General features: G+C 29.6%; 2 protein-coding genes across 2 annotated transcripts; both read right to left on the bottom strand.

The window, feature by feature from the left end:
- Positions 1 to 727: 727 nt before the first annotated feature.
- Positions 728 to 1378, bottom strand: LOC126704932 (agamous-like MADS-box protein AGL61). The gene has a single exon (XM_050403912.1). The coding sequence runs from the start codon at positions 1376 to 1378 to the stop codon at positions 728 to 730; it is 651 nt and encodes a 216-aa protein (XP_050259869.1).
- Positions 1379 to 12138: 10760 nt separating this feature from the next.
- Positions 12139 to 12798, bottom strand: LOC126707111 (agamous-like MADS-box protein AGL61). The gene has a single exon (XM_050406710.1). It carries the CDS (start codon positions 12796 to 12798, stop codon positions 12139 to 12141), a length of 660 nt encoding a protein of 219 aa, XP_050262667.1.
- Positions 12799 to 22769: the final 9971 nt, after the last annotated feature.

Consider the following 22769-nt stretch of genomic DNA (forward strand, 5'->3'; position numbering starts at 1 on the left):
GTAAAAGAAAGCTCCTCAATGGTTTTTTATGTGGTGATTTGATTGGTGAAGCACTGTAGAAGTAGTATTAGGTTCTTATGCATTGCACCAAAAATTGAGAAATTCTATTTTACAGTTAAGATTTTATATATAATATATATTCAACTATATATTATGATATCATGTATTTTCGATTAAAATTTTAAATAAAGTGTTAGTAAATTCACTTTAAATTTTCAATATTTAACATGAAACATGAATTGGATTCATTTTAAATGAAGATGATCCTTATTCAACTTGCAAGATAGATAGGTCATGGTATTTTTATTGTTTCAATGTCAAAATTAGATCATATAGAGAATACTAATGAAAATAAGCTCATCCAAACACATAGAAAATTTTGACTTTAATTAACTGTAATTAATTCTTATCGTAGGTTACTTTTCTAGTGCAAGGCTTTTCTCATTTTTTGCAAGGTTCCACTAGGTTAACGATCACGTCAACAAATGATTATGACCACTCCAATAACAACTGTAACAATAAGCATTATTTTAAAACTCATCATAATTATTTATTTACAAGCTACAACTATAACTGAAAGAAGAACCAAAGAGTAGACCATAACTAGTAGCTAGGAAGGCACTAGTTTTTCCCTGCCTTCAGAAGATTGAAAAAAAAAGGGAAAAAAAAAAAAAAAACAACAACTGGTAGATGAAAAGAAATGCATAGAAATTCAGTTCAATAAAAATTAAAGCAGATACCCATAAGCAAAATCGTAGGCATTAGGGATAGTAGAAGCAGCATCAACTTTAGGCTTGCTCTCAAGAAATTCAACATATTCTATACCATTCATCTCCAAGTGTGGTAAAGAATTAGGAGCAGACTCAAACAAAATCTTGTTGGCTTGTTTTGCTACGTTCTTCTTTAGCTCCTCAATCGAAACCCTTAATTGCTCTAACTCATGTAGCCCAAGCTCATTGATTGGAGCTTCCCACCAGCATTGTCTTTGGTTAGCCCTCCTCATGTGGTCAAGTGCTTCTCCATACTTTTTCTCAGCTTCGACTTGATTGATAATTTGAGTGAGATAATTGTTGAGCTCACGAACATTAGCATTTTGATGAGCTTCAATGAGCTGGTGTTTCTTGGACCCTAAGTTAGGGTTTCCAGTAAGAAAACGATCAAGTATAGGCTCAACGTTGGGGTGACCAAATGAGAAAATCTTGCCCGCTGGTGAGAAAACAACAATGGCAATCTCAGCCCCACAAAGTGTACAAAGCTCACTAGCTTTCTTAAAAAGCCCTGACCGACGTTTGGAGAATGTAACATGTCGATGACTTTTGCTCAGAATTTTTGTACACCCTGTCTTTTTGCGACCCATGCTAAGATTTTGCTTTGCCATAGCTAAACCTATCAGAGATTCAACTCGACTAGACTGAAAGGAAAAATACTTGTTTTTTTTATTTGGATTTTCTGTGCTTCTGCCGGGAAAACTGAAAAGTGGGTACTTATATAGGGTCTTTTGCGTTAACTATGTAATTAATTACTACTAAAACTATCATTTGTGTGTCTTAATTGTCAATTACTTTGTATTATTAATCAAAGATTTGGACGTTACAAAATCTTCTTTACTGTGTGGATGATAACTATGACATAATTATCTATTTATAGGTTTATAATTAATGATCATTTAACCTTTAGAGGTCATAATATAGCATATTTGTGGCGGGTTTATATCTTAATAAATTGGAATTAGAATTGAGTTTGACTTTCCTTCACAATAGATTAAGAAAAAATACTTTACACTTTTGATCGAAAAAAGGAACTTTAGATTTACTTCTAAAATCGCTTTCATACATACAGCTGCTATCTTTTCCCTTTTCCTCCAAAAAAAAAAAAAAAAAAGAAGCTAATATCTTTTCCTAAATTAAAAAAAAAAAAAAAAAAAAATCTCTTACATACATGATGAACCAAGCTAATCCAATCTGAAGTAGGCCATAGAATAAAAGGCATTGCTCTTTGTCTTGGTATTATTTTTTTTAATAAAGTTTCTACCTATAGCGTCTACTTCTAATAATTGCACACTTTATTATTAAATCAAAACACAAATTGGTATTACAATGAAATTTTTTTTTTTTTTTTTGGTTGAGAATTCACATTGAAAAAGGTTAGAGATGTTTTAAAAAATAATTTTATTTGGAATAGATAAAATTTTATGCAAACCATAAACTAATACGAGATGATTTTGTATGTGATATAATAAGAACCTCAAAACCATCTTTAATACTATTAAATTATTAATTACTATGAAACTAATGCGAGGGAGATGCCTCCTTGATGACTGTCTTTAAGCATTGCAACTAAGCACCAAATACAGAGTTCCTGGTTCGTTTAAGTGGCTACAGTCTGGAATAGCTAGTAAAGTTGGGTTGGTCTGATCACTCTCAAGCAGAAATATGAAAATTATACAGAAAGAAAAGTCAGTTTCCACAATCCTAGATTTGTTTTAAAATTGTACTAGGCTGAATCTTCACGAACGTTCATTAAGATATTGTGTGACGCAGAAATATGATCCACGATCCCAGAATGCAATCACTAAAATAGCTCATGACGTGCAGTAATACACGTTCTAAATCCTAAAACTACAAACAAGGTTGTGAAAGAATTTATAAAGAAAAAACATATATACTTGTCTTTATAGTCCATACAATTGTGGACATGTAGAATCGTAGATACGCATATTATGCACACGCGTGCACTCAATAAATATAATACTTAACCAATTTAAATAATAATAATAAAAAATGATACTCATATGAATACTAAGTGGTATTTTAATGTTATAAAACCCATTGTTATTAATTCCATTTTGGACCCATTTCGGTTTGTCTAGTGGAACGAAATATTTCAGTACTGGTCTATTTCGACGTACCGTTTCAGGGTGTTTCGGGATTTCTAAGAAAAAAAAATATATATAAATATATATGTATATGAACACACACGTATACAACCTATTATTTACAATTTATTGTGTAAGAATTATGAAAATGTTATCAATATAACATTTTTCTAATAATAATATTTTTTTTAAAAATAAATTAATATTAATATAAAGTTATAAACCATTGTACACAATGAGGAAAATAAAAATAATACCTCTGACATTTGCTTTTGAATTTTTTAACTTTTTTTGTCATTTCCAAAGTCACTCACATGATGGGCTCAGAAAAGTTGAAATTTGAAATCAATAAAAGACTCTAGGAGACACCAGGACACTCAAGACAATAGAAAATAAAAGAACAAAAGACCAGTCCCACTAACCAGTGGATACAAAATGGAGAAGAAGAAGATGAAGAAGTGGGCTAGGACGCTGGGTTCATTCAGGCAAATGGTAGGCCGGTGTCGTTTGGATCTTTATTTTTTATTTTTTTATTTAATTTTAATAACAGGCTAAATCCTGTACTGGCCGGAATTTATATCTTGGCCGAAATTGTCCGAAATGGCCCGAAATCTTACTCGAGGTGGAACGTGGGGTATTTTGGTACCAGTTTACATACCGATACGAAAAATTCCGGCCATTTTGGTTGGAACGGAACGGTATCAATAACAATGATAAAACCCATAAAAATATAACAATCCGTTATATTGTGTTAATTTTTTAGGGTTTTTATATATGAATAAACCTTGATATAATTTTTTTTTATCAAATTTTTACTTATAATTCTCATGTAATGATTTTTAGTAAGTAAATAAATCCCAAGAACAATTTATGTTAATTGTATTTAACTTTATAAAATGATTAAATCATAAAAATTTTAAGCCATATTATAAGTACCATTTGTGCATCAAATACTTTTGAGTTCAACTTAAAAATAATATTAAATTATAAAGTTTATTATATAACTGTTTTTTAAATTTATTACTTAAACATTTATTTTTGAAAAATAATAAATATCATATAAAGAATTTGAACTCTTAACCCTTTTAAAGGTAACATTTTTTAATTTTATTTCTTTATATTTTTTATCTTCAATTACAAATTTCTTTCTTTATTATTATTATTTTGAATCCTTCCTTTTATTTTACCTCTTAACTTTAAGATAAAATAGGAAACATCAAGGGCCTTTTACCTTAATCAGCACCTTCTCATACACAAAGTTCTTGGGAGGTTTAAGGAGGGGGGAGGGGGGGGGGGGAATTTGAGCTGCGAGATTAACAGTATATTGTAATTATCTCAAAATATATATATATACACACACACACACACACACACATATATATATATATATATATGAAACATTTTTTTTTTTTGTAATGTTTTTTTTAATAGGTTTGACATATAAAAGAAAATTAAAGGAAAAATTCAAAAATGGAGAAGAAAAAAGGGAAGAAGAAGACCATTTATAAGGAAAAGGGGCAAGCGGGTTGGGCCCTCTTGACCCCCTACGCTGCTCTTGTTAGTATGTTTTTATAATTTATTTGAACATTTGTAGGGAGAGAAGAGTAGAGGGTAAGGGAGAGGAACTTTGCCTCTACTTTAATTACAAAGTTGTAGTTTCCATCATGTGAAGAGAGAGGGCAATCAACCTGCTCATTTCCTTGCTAGAAGAGCAGTTTTATCTACATATTTAGATGTATAGGTAGAAGAACAACAACTAGATTTGGATGATGTATTCCAAAATAATTTCATTCATCAATAAAATTGAACCTTACTTTTTCTTATTAAAAAAAAAAAAAAAAAAGACATCCAAACAAGATTCATTAAGCTTCCTCAGTCATCTCATTCTACTTTCCTCTCCTCCCCCTCCATCCAAACACAATCTCATGGATAAAATTAAGGCATGAGGTTAACTTTATGATGTCCCACTATAATTCCATTTCATATTTGAGAAGGAAAAAAAAAAAAAAAAAAACTCAAGTCCTCATTCCCATCAATCTTCTTAGATATTTGAACCCTAAATACAGAAGGTGTTAACCAGTTGAGCTAGTTACTATTTAAATTTGTATACTAAAAAGAGTCATCTCGTTTGTATAGGGGCTTAAGGAAAATGAAAGCTATATATAAATGTGGAATACTCATAGTTTGACAAAATATTTATATTCTAAGGCAATTTTAATGGAGGAATCACTTTGAAGTGTTCCCAAGATGAAGGGGAGAAGTTTCACACCCAAGAACTTTGGATCTCATAAGGCTTTTTATTTTATTTTATTTATATTTTTTTTTTCTTGATGAGGAATCTCATGAGGCTTTGAAAACCACTAGCCACTAGGCCAATCCCTTGGGGATTAATATATGTGTATTTATGTATATGTATAAGTCATCATTATCCTGTTCTAAAAAGAAAAGAAAAAAAGTCATTATTATCCTAGTCATTATATATTCTCTAATTGTAATTGAAAATTAATTATTTTTTTTTAATTTAGTTTAAGTGATATTAAGAATACAACAAATTTTAGCTTTTTCAAATTGATTTGTCATTAATTTTAAAAAATAATAAAAATTAGACATTTATTTAAAATTTACTAGTTATATTCATTACTGTGTCATTTTGCAATGGTTATGTATAATCCTAGAATTTTCCAATTAATTTTTGTAGACTTAATTGTCTAAACGAAACCTATTAAATAATTGTTGACCAAAAAAATCTAACGGATCCAGCCTAAAAAAATTTACCTAACTCTTGCCTTCGCTTTTAATATAAAAGACACATTAGATATCAAATGGTTTGGATCTATCCTAACGATATATATATATATATATATATATATATTCCCCTTTTTTGAGAAGACAGAACGATACTTAATACTTCTTCTTTTTAAAACAAAAATAAAATAGTTTAATATATATTTAAATCCTTTTCGGTGTGTAGTTCTGTATTTTTCCGACCCAAAAAAAAAAAAAAAAAGATTCTGTTTAACTTTTCTATTTTATGTATTGTTACAGATTTTCTTCAAAAAAAAAAGTATTGTTACAGATAAACATCTAGCCATCTAGGCGTGTTTTGCACGAGGGGAAACAAAATCAAGTTCTTAAGAAACGATTTATTTTTGGGGTACGAACTTTCTCGATGAAGGTGGTAAAATTAAGAATACTTACTTGGGACTTTCTAAAAATATTTGAATAATTTATATTGTTGTAGGCATATGTGATATACCAATTAGAGATTCTATCCATCTACACTATTTCGATGATTTGTCATGGTATACTCCTAGAAAGAGAAAAAATAAAAAATAAAAATCAATCGTTTGTGTAATTATGATCATTAAACTCTATACATTGGCAGAGTTCAAGTGATAGTATAAATGGTAAGGACATCTTTTGTAGTGTCACATAGGGGTATACGCGGTTCGGTGCGATCAGTTTTGGAGAGGCTTTTTGCACTGTGCTTATAAGTTGTGATTTCACCCTATGCTTGACCGCACCTCACTTTTGGAGGATAAGAACTAGTCAGCACAAGGTGTGGTTAATCTTAGCGACTCGGTGCAGTTCGTTTAGCTATGTGGGCTAGGCTTTTAAAATTATTATTCTAAAATTTGGGCTTTTGGGCCTCTAAAAATAGCATTTTGAGCTCATTTTGACTTCTTTTTAATTGGATCTTTCTTTGCAAAGGGCTTATTTTTCCCCCAAATACTACATTAAACCCTTATAAAATAGAATTTATAAAACATATGAATTATAAAATGCCTTATTAGATTAGATAATCAAACAATAACATCAACTTTCTCAGTGCTAAAATCACAATAACAACAAGATAATCAACTAAAACCATAATAGCATGATATAATAAACTAAAATCAAAACTGTATAATCAATCAATAGGATGACCAACAAATAAATTTACAATATTTGAGCCCTAGAAACAAAATCAAATAGCAAACAACATGAGTGAACTTAAATAAAAAAAAAAAATTTAAAAATAAAAAAAAAAACCTAGAAGCAAAATCAAACACAAACATGAAAGTTCAACACAACAGGGTGAATTGAAAACAAAATATAAAATAACCCTAAAAAAAAAAAAAAAAAAAACACAAACATGAAAGTTCGACACAACAGGATGAATTGAAAACAAAATATAAAATAACCCTAAAAACAAAATCAAACAGCAAAGAAAAAAAAAAATCAAAGGTATTTCATAAGTGGATCTCATCAAAGAATTTAAACAAGATCAATGCCTCATTCATAATAGAGGCCCATCATATTTTAGAAAATTTCCCCATTTTTTTCTCTTTTATCAAACTTATTTGGACCTATATATGAAGTGAGCCGTGACACTTTGAAGCCCACACCAACACTTCGTCTTTTTCTTTATGTTTTGTTTTGTTTTCATTTTATTTTTTTTTCCATTTTATTTTATTTTTAATTTTTACTTATCCCAACCTGTTAAGAGTATTTTATTTTTTCCATTCCTAAGACCATCTCTTCTAGCCAAAGCCCATTTGCAATGTTCAATCCCTTCCTTAAGATGGGCCTTACATCTAGTTTCAAGGATCATGGTCCATTTACTTTTTCAATCTCCCTACTCTCATATGGGCCATACATCCAATTTCAATGATTTGGTCCAATGGTCGTGTCGGTCTCATTTTTTTCAAATGATTTCACCTTTTTTTTTTTTAATCCTCATTGAGTTTTTGGTGGGCCTACCCAACTCTTTGGGGTTTTAAGGTTTCAAAACATTATGGATGAGTCCAACATCATCTCAATAAAGCTCATAACATACATGATCTTGGGCCTTTTGTTTGAGAAATTGTATTGGATTTGAGGCCAAAAGTTAGGGTATCTTATAAGTTTATAGTCCGTTGTCATTTTCCAAGTCTATGCATACTCATGCTTTTAGACCCCTTAATTGAAAAAAAAAAAAAAAAAAGGTTTTGAACTAGGCTCAAAAGTTAGGGTTTACCGTGGCTAATTGGATCATATTCTTATTTCTTTTTGGGTTCTTCTTTAAGACATGCAACTTTGGGCTTTTCCCTAGGGATCAAGTTTTATGGCTATTCTATGTATGGCCGGGTATAGATTATTAATAGGGTTTCCTTCTCCTCTTCCTTAAAAATACCACTCACAACTAGGTGCCTTGTTCTCCAACCTAGGTGGAGTGGCCCTTAGTGGAGGAAAAGATTTATCTCTAAACTAATTTGGAGAAAAACCTTTCAAACTTTTCCTATATCTTTTTATTGTTTAAGAATTTTGAAAATCTAACCGTTGGATTGCATTTTTTTTTTTTAATGTTCTTAACATGCATATCAAATTTTGTTCAAATAACAATCAATAAACTTATTTTTTATGCATAGTTTTATATCACAAAAACTTAAAATTTAATCATTTTATAATAAGAACATATAATCCGACTATTAGATTCTCAAAATTCACATTCAATAAAACGATATATGAGGATTTTGAAGAATTTCTCCATAATCTAGTTTAGAGAGAAACATTTTCCCTTAATGGATAGGTAGGTTAACTTGTTATTGTAGTTATATGTCATCACGAGCAATGGCACATGCTGTGAGTTTATGAGGTGAGGTACAAACACCTTAAGCCCCAATGGGACTTAAGATCCCCCACCTACCTCCCTTGAGGGTTCATAGGGTAAAGAGATGTGCAAGGCATCATTAGGAGGGTCCTTGTTAGATAAGCTACAAAATAAACTAAAGTCTTAACTCTCTATCCCCAATGAAGTCTCCACTTTAGGCTCACCATCCTAGACATGGGATTGTTGCCCAAGGAGTATGCCTCAGCCAAGTGGATTGGAGGTAGGGGGTTGGGAGTCGTCACTTAGTTCAAGTCCAAAAACCAATTTTGATCCCTTGTAAAGGTCTACACTGGATACTAGATTCGGAGTTAGGATACACCTTAGGACAGTATTAGAAACCCAAGTCCCCTTGACATGTGGGCCAATGTTCCATAGCCTAGCTAGTTCTATCAAGGAAGCCCATAATGGGCGATCCTAAAGCATGCAAGAAAGTAGCACATGTGCACGCGCGCGCACACACACACACACTCATGTGAAACCTAAACTAGTCATTCATTCATCATGCATTCAACATTCATCAACACATTCATATTCATCGTTCATGTCATAGTAAAGAAGGAAACATATCTGCAATTCAAAAACAAATCAAGCCTAATTAATCAAGTCAAGCTAAATTTGAGAACAAATCGAATCTCTCTAGTCAATAATCAAAGTAAACCAAATCACACCAAAGATGCATTAATAAGGGAAAACTTCATTCTAGACTTATCCAAATAAAATTTGATTATGGCAATGTCAACTAAAAATCATGGAAAATAACAAATAATTATTAATTTCCCAAATATGAGTAAAGTCAAATCTTATGGCATACGAAAAGTATCAAAGCAATCAAATCAAAAAATCAAAATACAAAATTTTTCCTATTTTTAGTCAAGCTGCATATGCAAGCCTGAAGCATGCATACACAAATATTAAACTTGTGTTCGTACAATCAATTATGAGTGCGCATCCTAACATGAAACCTAATTCCAAAATTATTTTCCATATTCAACTGGATTCACATGATTTATAATTTATTGACTTGACTCTTTCATTGAGAACAAACTATAACATAACAAATTAAATCTAAACTAATCAAAACCTAGTTCTATGCAAAAACAATATCCAAGAACACATTCATAAAAACAAACAATCATATTTAAGCAATAAAAAGTCATGGGGGAAGGACTTACCTTGATTGAGAATCACATATTTGAAACTTATAACTGGAAATAAAATGAAATTTTGAAATGGTTTTGAAAGAAGGATTAAAAACCATGTTATGCATAAAGTGACTTTTAAGATAGAAGTTTTGAAAAAAAAAAAAAAAAATCATGAATAAGACTAGTGTGAAAAGATTGAGTGAAGAAAGAAAGTTTTTGGAAGACTCTTTAAAATTTATTTTGAATGGAGGCATAATGTGTGTATTTATAGAATTATTTATAGAAGAATAGAGTTTCTGTGGCAATTTACATAGGCTTGAACTAAGGATAAGCAGCCTTAAAAAGATGCATACTTGGTCGACAAAACTACTATCCAAACTTCAAGTGGAAATATCTTACTCATTTTAAATTCAAATTAGGCCAAGTATGAAATTCTTTTAAAAAAATAATAATAATAAATTAGGCCAAGTATGTGTCAATTTTGAAGATTTGTATGTCTAATTTCCAAAAAAAAAAAAAAAAGGAAAAAAAAAAAAGAAACAAACAAACAAAAGCTCATTCAAAAATTAGTTGTTGTTCAAGAGATTGACAAAAGAGTGAGCAAATGTTATTTTTTGACATCACTTTTAAAGTAGTTTAGAGCATTTCTTAGTTATGATCACTTCTGAACAATCAAAAATACTTTAATTGCCTTTTAGTTAATATTTTTCAAGATCCTCTTTGGGACTGGGACCACAGGTTATTAACTAATATAAAATGTAATATCTACATTGTTGAGCCCATTGGTCTAAAGACTCTAAACTAGGTATCAGGGGAAAATAATTGGCTCATAGGATTAGTGTATGCCCTAGTGGTTTAGCAAGGGTCAACATAATTTTCAAATGTACTAATCATAGATAATACAGAAATGACATTTCATTATAGAATGCCAGATATGTCTTAGCCCTAAGCTTTTTACCATATATTTTTTTTTGTGGGTATGCAACCAACCTCAAAAATCCCATTTCTAGCATAATCAAAGACACTCACTTATCAAAACAGAAAGACACTCACTTTGATTTCAATCTTACCTTGTTTAACTTTCCTTGAATTTTGGGATATTATTTTCCAGCCAAGTTTGCCCAGTCTTCCCTCTTCACTTGAAACCTCCTCAACAAATTCCTTTTAACAAGCTCAATCATGGTTACTATAGCTATAGGCATATCCTCAGGATTGCTGATGGAGGACTTGAAATACTCTGACTAATTGTTCATAAGCACATTAATCTAAATGTAAGCTCAAATAAAAATATAAAATAAACCTAGTGCACGTACTCTAGTAACATTAAAAAATAAAATAAAATAAATCATATTTTCTTTCACAAAAAAAAAAAAAAAAAAAAAAAAAAAAAATCGCATAAATTTCTTTAACAATAGTTGAAATGACATATTGTAAGCAATTTACAACAAAAATGGTAGACTATGTTGTAATATATACCTTTAAAGTTTGGAGTAATTTTGATTTATGCCCTAGAGTTTAAACTAATTTTTTGTTTTCTGACTAAAAAAAAAAATTGTAAGTTTTCTATTTTATGCAATTGTACAAATAAAATTCTAAATATGTTTCGCATAAGGGGAAACAAAATCAAGTTTTTAAGAAACAATTTATTTTTTAGGATACAAATTTTCTTGATTAACATGGTAAAATATTGTGACTTCCAGTTAGCTTAACTGTAATAGTTTTTTATCGTCAAATAAGAGATTTTGGATTCAATTTCCATGTACTCCAAAAACCAATTGATATATTGGCATGATAATAAAAAGAAATCATAATGAAGTAGATGCTATAAGTTTAAAATACTATCTTATCGATAATTTTAAAAAATTGGTGAAATTAACATTTCTTACTTTGTAATGGTGGTTACCAGATTGACAAATTGAAACTACATCCGGATTATAGGCATATTTGATTCAACATGAGACTCTCTCAATCTACACAATTTAGATGATTTGTCATATTATTGTAGCCTCCAAAACAGAACCCGAAAAGAAAAAAGAAAAAAAAAAGAAAAGAAATCAATGATTTCTGCAAATGATTGAATTTTACTCATTAAACTCCATTTGTCCCCTAAGGCACCTACATAACAGTTACTGATGCTCTAGAGCAAAAAGGCAGTTAATATTGCAGGCAGGCCTTGAATTTTTCATTAATGCAAATTCATCACAAATGAGTTCATCAATAATGAGTTCTAATATATTGAGCTAAATGCATGATCTCTACGAATGGGTTCACTAATTTCGGAAATTGGAGAAGAAATCATACCAAAAGATCTATGTAAAATCCCTAAGTGTACCAAGAAAATTTATTTTCAAGATTATCATTCAACTACAAACCATAATTAAAAATGAAAACTACACGTAGATTGGTCATGACTAGTGAGTTACTAGCATGTAACTACCTCCGAAAGGAAACCAACAAGAAAAAAAAAAAAAAAAAAAAAAAAAAAAAAATCAGAAAAGCCCATTTCCATAGCCAAAATTATAGACATTGGGCATAGTGGAAGAAGTATTAAACTGTGTATGTTTGTTCTCAAACAAATCAGCACTACTTCCAATACCATTCACTGCCAAAAATTGGGAAGAGTTGGTAGTAGAGCCAATCAAGATCTTGTTGGCTTGTTTTACTACATTCTTCTTTAGCTCCTCCATTGATGCCCTCAATTGCTCGAGCTCATGCAATCCAAGCTGATTGAAAGGGGCTTCCCACCAGAACTGCCTCTGGTTAGACTTCCTTATTTGGTCAAGAGCTTCTCCCCGCTTTTTCTCGGCTTCCAATTGATTAAGAATTTGAGTTAGGTGTATGTTGAACTCGCGAACATTAGCATTTCGATGAGCTTCAATAAGTTGGTGAGCACTAGACTCCAGTGGAGGGTTTCGAGTAAGATATCGATCAAGAATGGACTCAACTTCCGGGTGGCCAAAAGAGAAGACCTTCTCTGCTGGGGAGAAAACTATTATTGCAATCTCAACCCCACAAAGGGTGCAAAGCTCACTAGCCTTTTTAAAAAGTCCTGAACGGCGTTTAGAGAATGTAACTTGTAGATGATTTTTCTTCGGTATTTTTGCAATTGGAATCTTTTGGCGTCCTATGCTAGCCCTCTTTTTCACCATAGCTATGTCAGAGAAGACTCAAAAGAGATAGCAATATCAATAGCAAAACTTTGTTTTTCTTAGTTTAATTAGACTTGTTATGGTTTCAGGAGAACCATTTATGGGATATTTATATGGCTTTTTTCTTCTATTTTGGCAAGTCTATTGTCCTTTGGCAGCTTAATTCTGAATTAGTTAATATGATTAATTCAAGATTTGAAGGTTATAAAATCTTATTCACTTAATGGATGATTACAAATTTACAGTGAAACTAATTATCAATTGGTTGGCATAATAAAAGAAATTATTTGATGACTTTGGAAGTGAATGTCAACCTCTTTCATAGGTGTCTGAATCTGATAGATATATTACTAATCATAATTGACTGTTTATTGTTATTATTTAGTAAGAATTTATTAAACTCTTCCCTGGAATTCAACGTTATCTATATAGCAAGATTTTATTTTATTTTATTTTTTATCTGAAGGAAGATATAACATGATTATTGTGAGTGAAGAATTGTGTTTTATGTGTTGTAGGTAGCACCAAAAACTATTAGAGAGATAAGTTGTAATTGTCCCAGCGTATTGAATCAATTTTCGTTGATGCAAGTTTTTTTATTTTTTATTTTTTATTATAAGGTAGATGTGAGATTTAGATCATTAATTGTAAAGGCGATGTAGTAAGAAGAAGTTGACGTAGTGAGAATTTGCTTAATGAGAATCAAATATTGAACTTAACTTCCTTTTAGATTAGGGAGCAGCACATTAACTAGAGTCTTTAAACATATTCCTCATATAACACAATGATATTATATTATACCAAAACAGTGAGAAAGAAAATAAACCCAATTGTTTCTTTGGCTCGAAGAACAAATAATGTTAATTATGTAAAATTATTCAGTGCATCTAATGTATTATACATTTCTCTCGTATAATGGCATATATAAAACTCAAATTTATGTGAATAAGAGAGGTGCCGGATATACAGAATAATTTCTGGTCGACAACGGCCAGTTCTATTTGAGTTACAACGAAGCAAAATGTCCATTGGATTATAAACTATAACTACTGACAAGGACAAAGGAGACATGAACTGTCAAATACTATACAGATTATATGGATATACCAACGAGCTTTATCCACATCATATCTGCCTCATTAATGGCGAAAATATGTGCATTTCAGGAAATGTATTTGGATAAATTGTAGAGGATATAGTTGCTTCATGTCAAAATTTACCTCAAAACTGTCTACAATGCTAATTTTTCTAGTATTGATTCTTTATTCCTTTTTGTATCTAATTTCCCATGTTTTCTCTATTTTCAGGTTGGCAACTAGTTAGTAGATATTAAAAAGTAGATATGCAAGTGTATATGTTTTAGGGCTATAATTGAACCAAGTTGATTATAAACAATTTGGGAATAGTTAAAAAGATAAAAACTTGTTTATTTAACAAAAGAGTCAAGCCTGCACTAATTTTAGACTTGACATTTAAATGAGTCAAGTTTAAACATAATAATGTGTTCGTTAACAAACTCATAAGTATAAGACTTGATTTAGGTATATATATATATATATATAAAATATTATGTATTTATATGTTTACATATATAAAAATATATTAATATTTGCTCAAAAAAAATATATATATATTAATATGGAATTGATATTGGACTATGTATGTTATCACAGAAGTTCATAAGTTATCAAATTATTTTGTATAACTTATTAATAATATAAATAGTCCATTTAAAATAAATAAAAATTATAAATAAATTTTAACAATACAAAGTGGGTGAATTTAATTTTATATATAATATACAAAAATTATTCTATCTAATAAATTCAAATAATATAATTATAGTTATAATTTAGTTATTAATTATTAACATAGATTTGTGATGGGGTTAAAAATTTTAGTCAAGTTGCTCATGCATAATCTTGAATTTATTCGATGATAAACTAATCAAGCTTGAAAATGTAATTTAGTTTGTTGATGATTATGAGCTCAACATGTGTTCAAAATAAAACTATATGAATAATCTTAAACTTTTATTACTCGACTTGGCTTGTTCATTGTCCTAGTTTATAATAAAATGATTGTAATTTATTTAAGATGCTAGAACAATACACAACATGGAAGGATAAACAAGCTGTCAATTTGCTGCTGTAGAGAGGGAAAATTCCCGATCTATCACAAGCTGACACATCACATTACCAAGTCCACAAAATACAGCTAATTACAGAACACCATGTATTGCTGCTAGGTTTTGCTATCACTATTCAGAAGCCAACAGAAATTTGCCAAGTGTCATGCAAGAGCCAATCACGCATCAGTGCACGTGTAAGCGATGACTCAAGCAGCCTCGCACGTGTAAGCAATGACTCAAGCAGCCCCGCACGTTTAAGCGATGACTCAAGCAACCTCGCACGTGTAAGCGATAACTTAAGCGGACCAATCAAGCTGTGACATGTGTCACCAATCAAGCTTCGCCACGTGTCGCTCACCCACCCCAAAACTCCTATAAATAGAAGCCTTCCTGAGACATTTAGGAGGACCAGAATTCAGAAGGGAAAAAGCTCTGCGAAGATCAAGCCTCAAAGCCTTCAAGAACTTCAAGAACTTCAACCCCAAAATCGAAGAACATTCGAAGCAGAATCATCCAGATCATCTGCCTAGATCCTAAAGTTCACGGGAATCAAGCCAGAAGTGTCCGAAAACATCAACAAATCACAAATCAGTGAAGCTCAACGGATTCAAGCCTCTAAAGCTCCGAAGAACTTCCACCACAAACCTTCGAAGACGAAGAACGCACGAAGAACACGAAGAACGCGAAGAACAAAGGATTTCTAAACAAGCTCATAGCCAGAGATTCATTGTAATTCTGTTTCAGTAATCTTCGATCCATCCCTCAACCAAATTGAAGGATATTTTGTGTTCAAGTCAAAACCACATTACCACAAATCCAATCAATAAGTCTTGCAAGGAGATCGAATCAGAGGATCACTCTTTTGTAATTTCAGAGAATTGTACCACACAATCATAAATACAAATTCGCATTTGTGAAACTATTTTACTTGTTTGATTTATTTCAAACTAGAAATTTAGTCGCTTACAGCTGCAACTATAACTAATGATACAACTTAGAAGTGCTCGTTTGGGAGAATTTATTTTTATTAATTTATAAGGCTTAAAAATAAGCTAAGAAAACTTAATTGTATCTAGAAATAGTAAAACTTTAAAATTTTTTACATAAGCTAAATAAGCTATATAGACTATAAAATGCTCAGCCAATAAACCTTAACTCCAACGACATGTATGCCTTAAGTTTAAGGCAATACTACAGACATACTCATTTTCACATGGGTGTGAATTGATTTGTATTTTTATATTTTTAAATGATTAATAAATAATTTAATGGTTTAAATAAATTAATAAAAACTATTTTTTTATGTTTAAAATTTAAAAGATAGTCGTTTTAACTTTTAAGAATTATATTTGCGCTTTTAAAAAGGTAATGGATAGAAGGATTAGAATGACAGCGTTATTAATTAAGATTAATGAACGTCTAAAATGTCAAAACTTAAACTTAAGGTATTAAATGACAATTCATCAAGTTTAAAGATGTAAATTGTATTTTCACCAAAAATATTATTTGAAAATAAGAAGTGATTTTTTTCCCTTCTTAATTTCTTTTGTTTGATGAATCAAAATGATTACCGACTAATCAGACTTGATTGGTTTTGGCCTAAAGAATAAAAACACCAAAGCACAATATGATTAGAGATAAGCATATAACCCCATTAATTGTTCTAAGATCACAATTTTTGTCACAATTTTGATACAATTGATTCTGATTCTGTAAGTGGTTTTCTATTACATTCCCATGGAATTACCAATTTTTTTCCACCAGATACAATCAACTAGATCATAATTGAGGAAAAAAAAATTGTGTCCACGTATTTTCTCTAACCTTATTTCAAGTTTTTAGTCCCATGAGTAGCCTTGTCATCAACCCAACTTGCCACGCCGTTGTTGGAGCTCAAAACTACCAATTGAATCCGACAATCAAAAGGTCTTGATTCCAACCAAAAAGGAATGGATTTCAAAACTGTATTTAACAGACCGTAAGAGAATATACAGCCCCATTTCAGATTAGTCTTGCAAAAGGTCCATTCCAAGGCTAGGCCTACGGCCCCTATTAAAAAACCCTTCACCCCTTTTGTAAAAAGGTCTCACTCCCTATTTCATATAAAGGCCCAAGTTTTATGATAGTCTTTTTAATAATAATAATAATAATAAAATAATGGTTATACACTATATTTCCTACCTCTAATATGGCCTTCAAAATATTGTGGGTTTCAATTAACTCAAATGATAAAGTTTCTTATTATCAAATAAAAAATCTAGGACTTAATCCTCTCTTACACAAAAAATCAATTAGTATCTTCGTCTAATAATAAAGAACAATTATCAAGAGCAAATGTTATAAGTTGAAACTTTATCTAAAATAATTTCTTCTAAAAGAAGGTCTCCAAAATATTAAACTAATAGAAACTCAACCCAATTTAATTAAACCAATGTAAAAGCATCAAGGATGATTAATTTTCCCTAACAGCTTGAGACTTTAATTTTTGTAAATGAATATTTTACATGTTAGATTGTCAAAATTAACCACAAAATCTCTTACATAGCCCTACACCAAACAATTTTTATTTATCTTATAACACCAAAACCAAAATTGAAAATTAGATTAAGATATTATTTTACCATGCATTGCATTATATTCATCATAAAGTAAACCTCCTTTTATGAAAATTAATAATTTATTTTGTTAAATTTTATGCATATTTGACTCTCCATATGAAATTAACATTGGTTCGGTTAGATATTTTATCATGTTATATATTCAATTTGTCAAATTAAACTTGATTTTGAAAATAAATTTATTTATTAATATTTAAAAATAAATAAAATGTCCCACTTCAACTTATTGCTTTGGACCTAAACTGAATCGGCCTACAACAACATATTCTTTTGGGCCTAAGTTATCCGCATTATGGTGGCCCATATAATTACTACTACGTTTGCTATGTAAACAATTTTTAAGCATTATTGTATTGCATTGTTTTATTTAGTATAATATATTAATTACATTATATTCAAGTCCAAAAATTGGAAAAGGGTCCACAGGTCCAGAATTTAAAAAAAATATGACGTGTCAATGATTTAATTGATGATTTAAATATATGATATAATTTAAATTCAATTAAAAAATATATATATATATATATATATTAAAATAATAATATGGAAAATTGTGAGGTTTTAAAAGTTTATGCAGCATAATATTATGAAGTTAATCCCTTCATCTGTAATCTATATATATAATAATAAGTGAAACTGAGAAAGAATCAAATTAAAATTCAAAAGTAAAGTTCTAATTTTGCGCCTTGTATCCTAAATTATTTATTCTTAAATAGTTTTATTTCTTAATTTTAGAATCAAATGTGGAATCACATCATAAATATTAATCCAAGTGAGTTATTAAGTACAAAAACCAAAGAGTTTATAATAAATGAATCATAAAAAAAAAAAAATTTAAAAAGTGCTTCACAATAATTTAAAAAAAAAAAAATATATATATATATATATATATATATATGGACAATTTACATTTTATTCCCAATAATATCCTTACAAAATTTTTTAAAGAGTTAACAAAATATAAAAATGAATACAAATAATATTTAAATTATATATATATAGGAATTATATTATGCATTTTATTATATATCTTTAAGTGTATCCATGTATATATATAGTATTACAAGCTAGTATATATAAAAAGATTCTCCTCTTTCAACAGGACTTTTATGTGGTTCAAAAATACCTTCATTAATGAAAAATAATTTCATTTAGAAATAAGGTCATAAATATCAAATAACAAATTTTATTTTGAATTCAAAAAGAGAATTCTTAAAATTTAGGATTTTTTTTCCTTCATGTTCAAAAGAGAAATTACAATTATTGCTTATCTCTAAAATTTATCATTTTTATTTGTTTGAAAAAAAAATTCTAAATTATTGTAAACACAAAATTTTCACTAAGTTTGAAAATAAAACAGATTGAAAAATGTGTCACAAATATATTTTGTATTAATCAAGTAGTGAGTACAAACTCTGTTTCAATTCTTTTACAAAAAGTGCTCCTCTTGTTCTATCTTCTTTATGGTCTTGACTTGAACAAAAACTTTTCTTGACTTTGGTTGGAAGATGGATCAAACGGTCTTCACAACAAACCTCTAGTTTTGAGCTTATTAGAGGTTTGTTGTTCTTCAAGTTCTTCAAGTCTTTCGAACGTTCTTTAAGTTCTTTGAAGATTCTTGAGATAGAATTTCTCCAAAACTTAGGCTTTTTGAAAACTTGGTGTTAAAAATTAGAGGAGATGTTTTTCTATTTATAATGGTTTCAGGGGATAAACTCTACTTTAAATTGATATGCTTGAAGAGATGTAGTAGACTTTGATTGGCCCAAATTTTGTTTGGAGATAATTATCTCTATTTATTTATTTTGATAAAGATCATATTTTGATAAAGATAATAATTAAAAAAGATAAATTATTATCTCTATTTTATCTATTTATTTTAATAAAGATAATTATCCATCAATTTTGAATAGAAAATTTATTTTTATTTTATTTTATTTATTTTAATAAAGATAATTATCCATCAATATTAAATAGGAAATTTATTTATCTTGTGGGACCAATGACGCGTGTCAAATTTCAATATGCCAATGTAACACCAATTTGGATGACACATGTCATTATTTGATTTAATTAATTTAATGAATTTGTCACTAAATTTTGATGTGGCATTTTAAAATTTGCTTAAAATTTTGTCTCCTACAATTATAATAGATTCAAATTATTAACAAAGTCCAAAAAAATAGAAAGAGACTAGTATTATATATATATATATATATATATATATTCAATTAAGTATGTAATTCAACCAAACTAACTAAATAAATCAAATTAATATATTTATAACATCCACAGTAAATTAATTAAATTCAAAAGTGATAATACATTGTCATTTAATCTTTATTTACAGTACATAAAAGAAAATTGCAAATTAAAAGTGAAGTGTCAAGTGTGATATTCAAATTTTGAAGAGAGAGAGAGAGACAGAGAGAGATATAGAGTAAAAAAATCATGGATAGGGAAGCTCTAGAAATTATTTTTAGGATTGTCACTAAAAAAATTAAATTATACAAAATCTATAAAAGAAACAACTTAAATATATTAACATCACAAAAAAAAAAAAAAAAAAAAAACACGCAAATACATATGAAATATTAAAATTTTTTGTACTAGCATAGAGGGAAAAAATTACTAATAGGAGATAAAGTGAAAATTAAAAATGCTGATATGAAAATAATAAAGTGATTACAAAAAATTCATAACAAATCTTATACAATAAGTTGTTATTGGTGGGTAAAACATGTCAATATTGAGCTCAAATTAGAATTATAATAACTTACCACATAAGATATATTGTGAAAATATTATGGATGTAGCATTACTCTTATTTTTGTTAAATTCAAATTCTTGTGATTCTCGGGTCATAGTGTTTAACATTTTTATTAGGTTGTTAAAATAAGTTAATTTAGTATATAATATCTTTTTGGTAAGTAAATAAATACATTTTTTAAGTTAGGGTGGTTACAGAACAAATTAGTTTAAATGAGGGTGATCCTGTGACCACCCTCACATACAAGTAGAGCCGTCACTACATGGATATGTCATTTTTTTAAGCTCAAGTAAATAACCCAATTATTTTGTATTGAAAAAAGCATAGCAACTTGTTGGATTCAAGTCAAAATATAAATTGTAAAAAAATTAAAATTTTTTTTTTTTTTAAAGGAAAAACTCAATTTAAACCTCATGTTTATGTATTGTCCAGATTCATATGATATGAAAAGATTCATATCAAACTTATCTGTGTATTATATGAATAATGAACATGATCAATATGGTACCTTTTTGGTTCAATATTCTAAATGAATTCTATTATACGTATGGCTTATTGTATAAGACTACAACCCTAAGAACTATGACTAATTAGGCATTTACTTCTTATATAGAAGATGCAGATATGATATTCCAACACTGTGATAAGCAAAAGCCATCTTGTAACGCCTAAAACTTGTGCTGCAATGCTGGATGTTGTTCCTATATTTCTTGAAAACACCACATCAACTCCTAACTCTGTTGATTCCTCTTACTCCTACTGAACCCAAGTTGCCAAGACTTAATCCGTTAATTTTATTATTAAAAAATTCCTCTAGAGGTGGATCGATCCCATCTAATAAGAATGAAAATAAAACCCTAATATCATAGAAAAAAATACAGCAAGTATAAACCTTGAAAACACCATTACAAGCCTCTTGTAGTTCTTCCTACCTCTCCATTTACACTACCAAACACAAGATCACTGCATGTGTTGTTGGAATTCTCTTTAAAACCACAAGGATCATTATAAATCTTCAAGAAGCCTTGAAGTAACCAAAGGTTTAGTTTACCAATTGAGTGATTGACTTGTGACATCAAAAAACTGTGAAGACTCAAGGCAGGAGGAGTCTGCAGTTGCAAGCAGATACAATGTCTCATCACTTGTACGGGAAGTCTAGTAAGTGTAGTTTTTTTATTGCAAAATTCTTCATAATGGATTTGATAAGTTAGGTAGTAAACCAGAGTAACCCTCATCGCTATATGTGTGAGTTGTTCGCTTGTTAATTTCTTTTAATGCTTGTATATCCATGATTTATATTTATCTTGAAATTGATCAACTAATTACCTGGACTTAATAATTGAATAATTATTAAAATTAATAGTTAGCCGATTTCATTCAAGGTCTAAATAGTGTTTCTCAAATTATTTCCCTAGCTCCATTTCTTCGGAAGGGAATCATTAATTCAAACATTATATGGATTTAGCCCTATCAAGGATTAGGGCTGCATTAAAGGGGTTGCCTTCCATGACTAACCTAAATCCTGATGTATGAATAATGTGCGATATGCTTACCGAGTAGAGCTTCAATTACTACTCACATTATGGATTTTTTTCCTAAATGAGAAAAGGTTAAGAGGAGGGATAACCAGTCATAGCTCCCCTATCTAAACGTTACTATAGCATATCCACCAAGCAAATAATGTATAAGAGGCCTGGACAAGGAAGGGAGGTCGCAGGCACTCCCTTCAGTCATAGCTTGACCTTACTCAGTAATTGATCACCATGATCGAACATAAGCTCATGCTATTCTTGTATATAGGATTTCATTAGTTTCATTACAAGCAAGCTCCAAATCCAAATGGTTTCACCATGAAAGTATATGCCCAGATCCAAGACACCATTGCCATTTTAAATATCATATGAAAGAGTTAGATATCTAGGGCCTATTTGGTATTGTTGTTTAAACAACAGTTTTCGTTGTTTAAACAATAATACACGTATTTCTATAACACTTTTTCACTCATACGTATTTCAACAGTACTTAAATAATGTTACTACCAAACGGATCCTAATAAGTTTGTCATTAAGGTTCTTTGTACTTTAGATTAACCTATCTTCTATATGGTTCCCAGCTTGTTACCCTTCCCAGTGGCCTTTTATTGATCGATTTCGATGGACATAATCAGATCCTTTCTACCATTTTCCCTGCCACCACTCTCATGATCATTGGAAAACTCCCAATTGTGCCTAATCGTAGGTACTTCACCTCAGTGGATTATAACAACTTACTTTAGAGCAATAGGTCAAATTATTCGTAAAATATATATATATATATATATATATATAAATTATTTAAAAAAAAAAAAAAAAGAACAAACGTGCTAAATAGAAACCGATCAAGATATTGAAAGGTTAATTTTATTAGAGTTTACAATCTCAACTAACCAAAAAGAAAAAAAAGCATTTTATAT

Source organism: Quercus robur, chromosome 11 (genome assembly GCF_932294415.1).
Source record: "Quercus robur chromosome 11, dhQueRobu3.1, whole genome shotgun sequence".
In the NCBI taxonomy this organism is placed as follows: Eukaryota; Viridiplantae; Streptophyta; class Magnoliopsida; order Fagales; family Fagaceae; genus Quercus; species Quercus robur.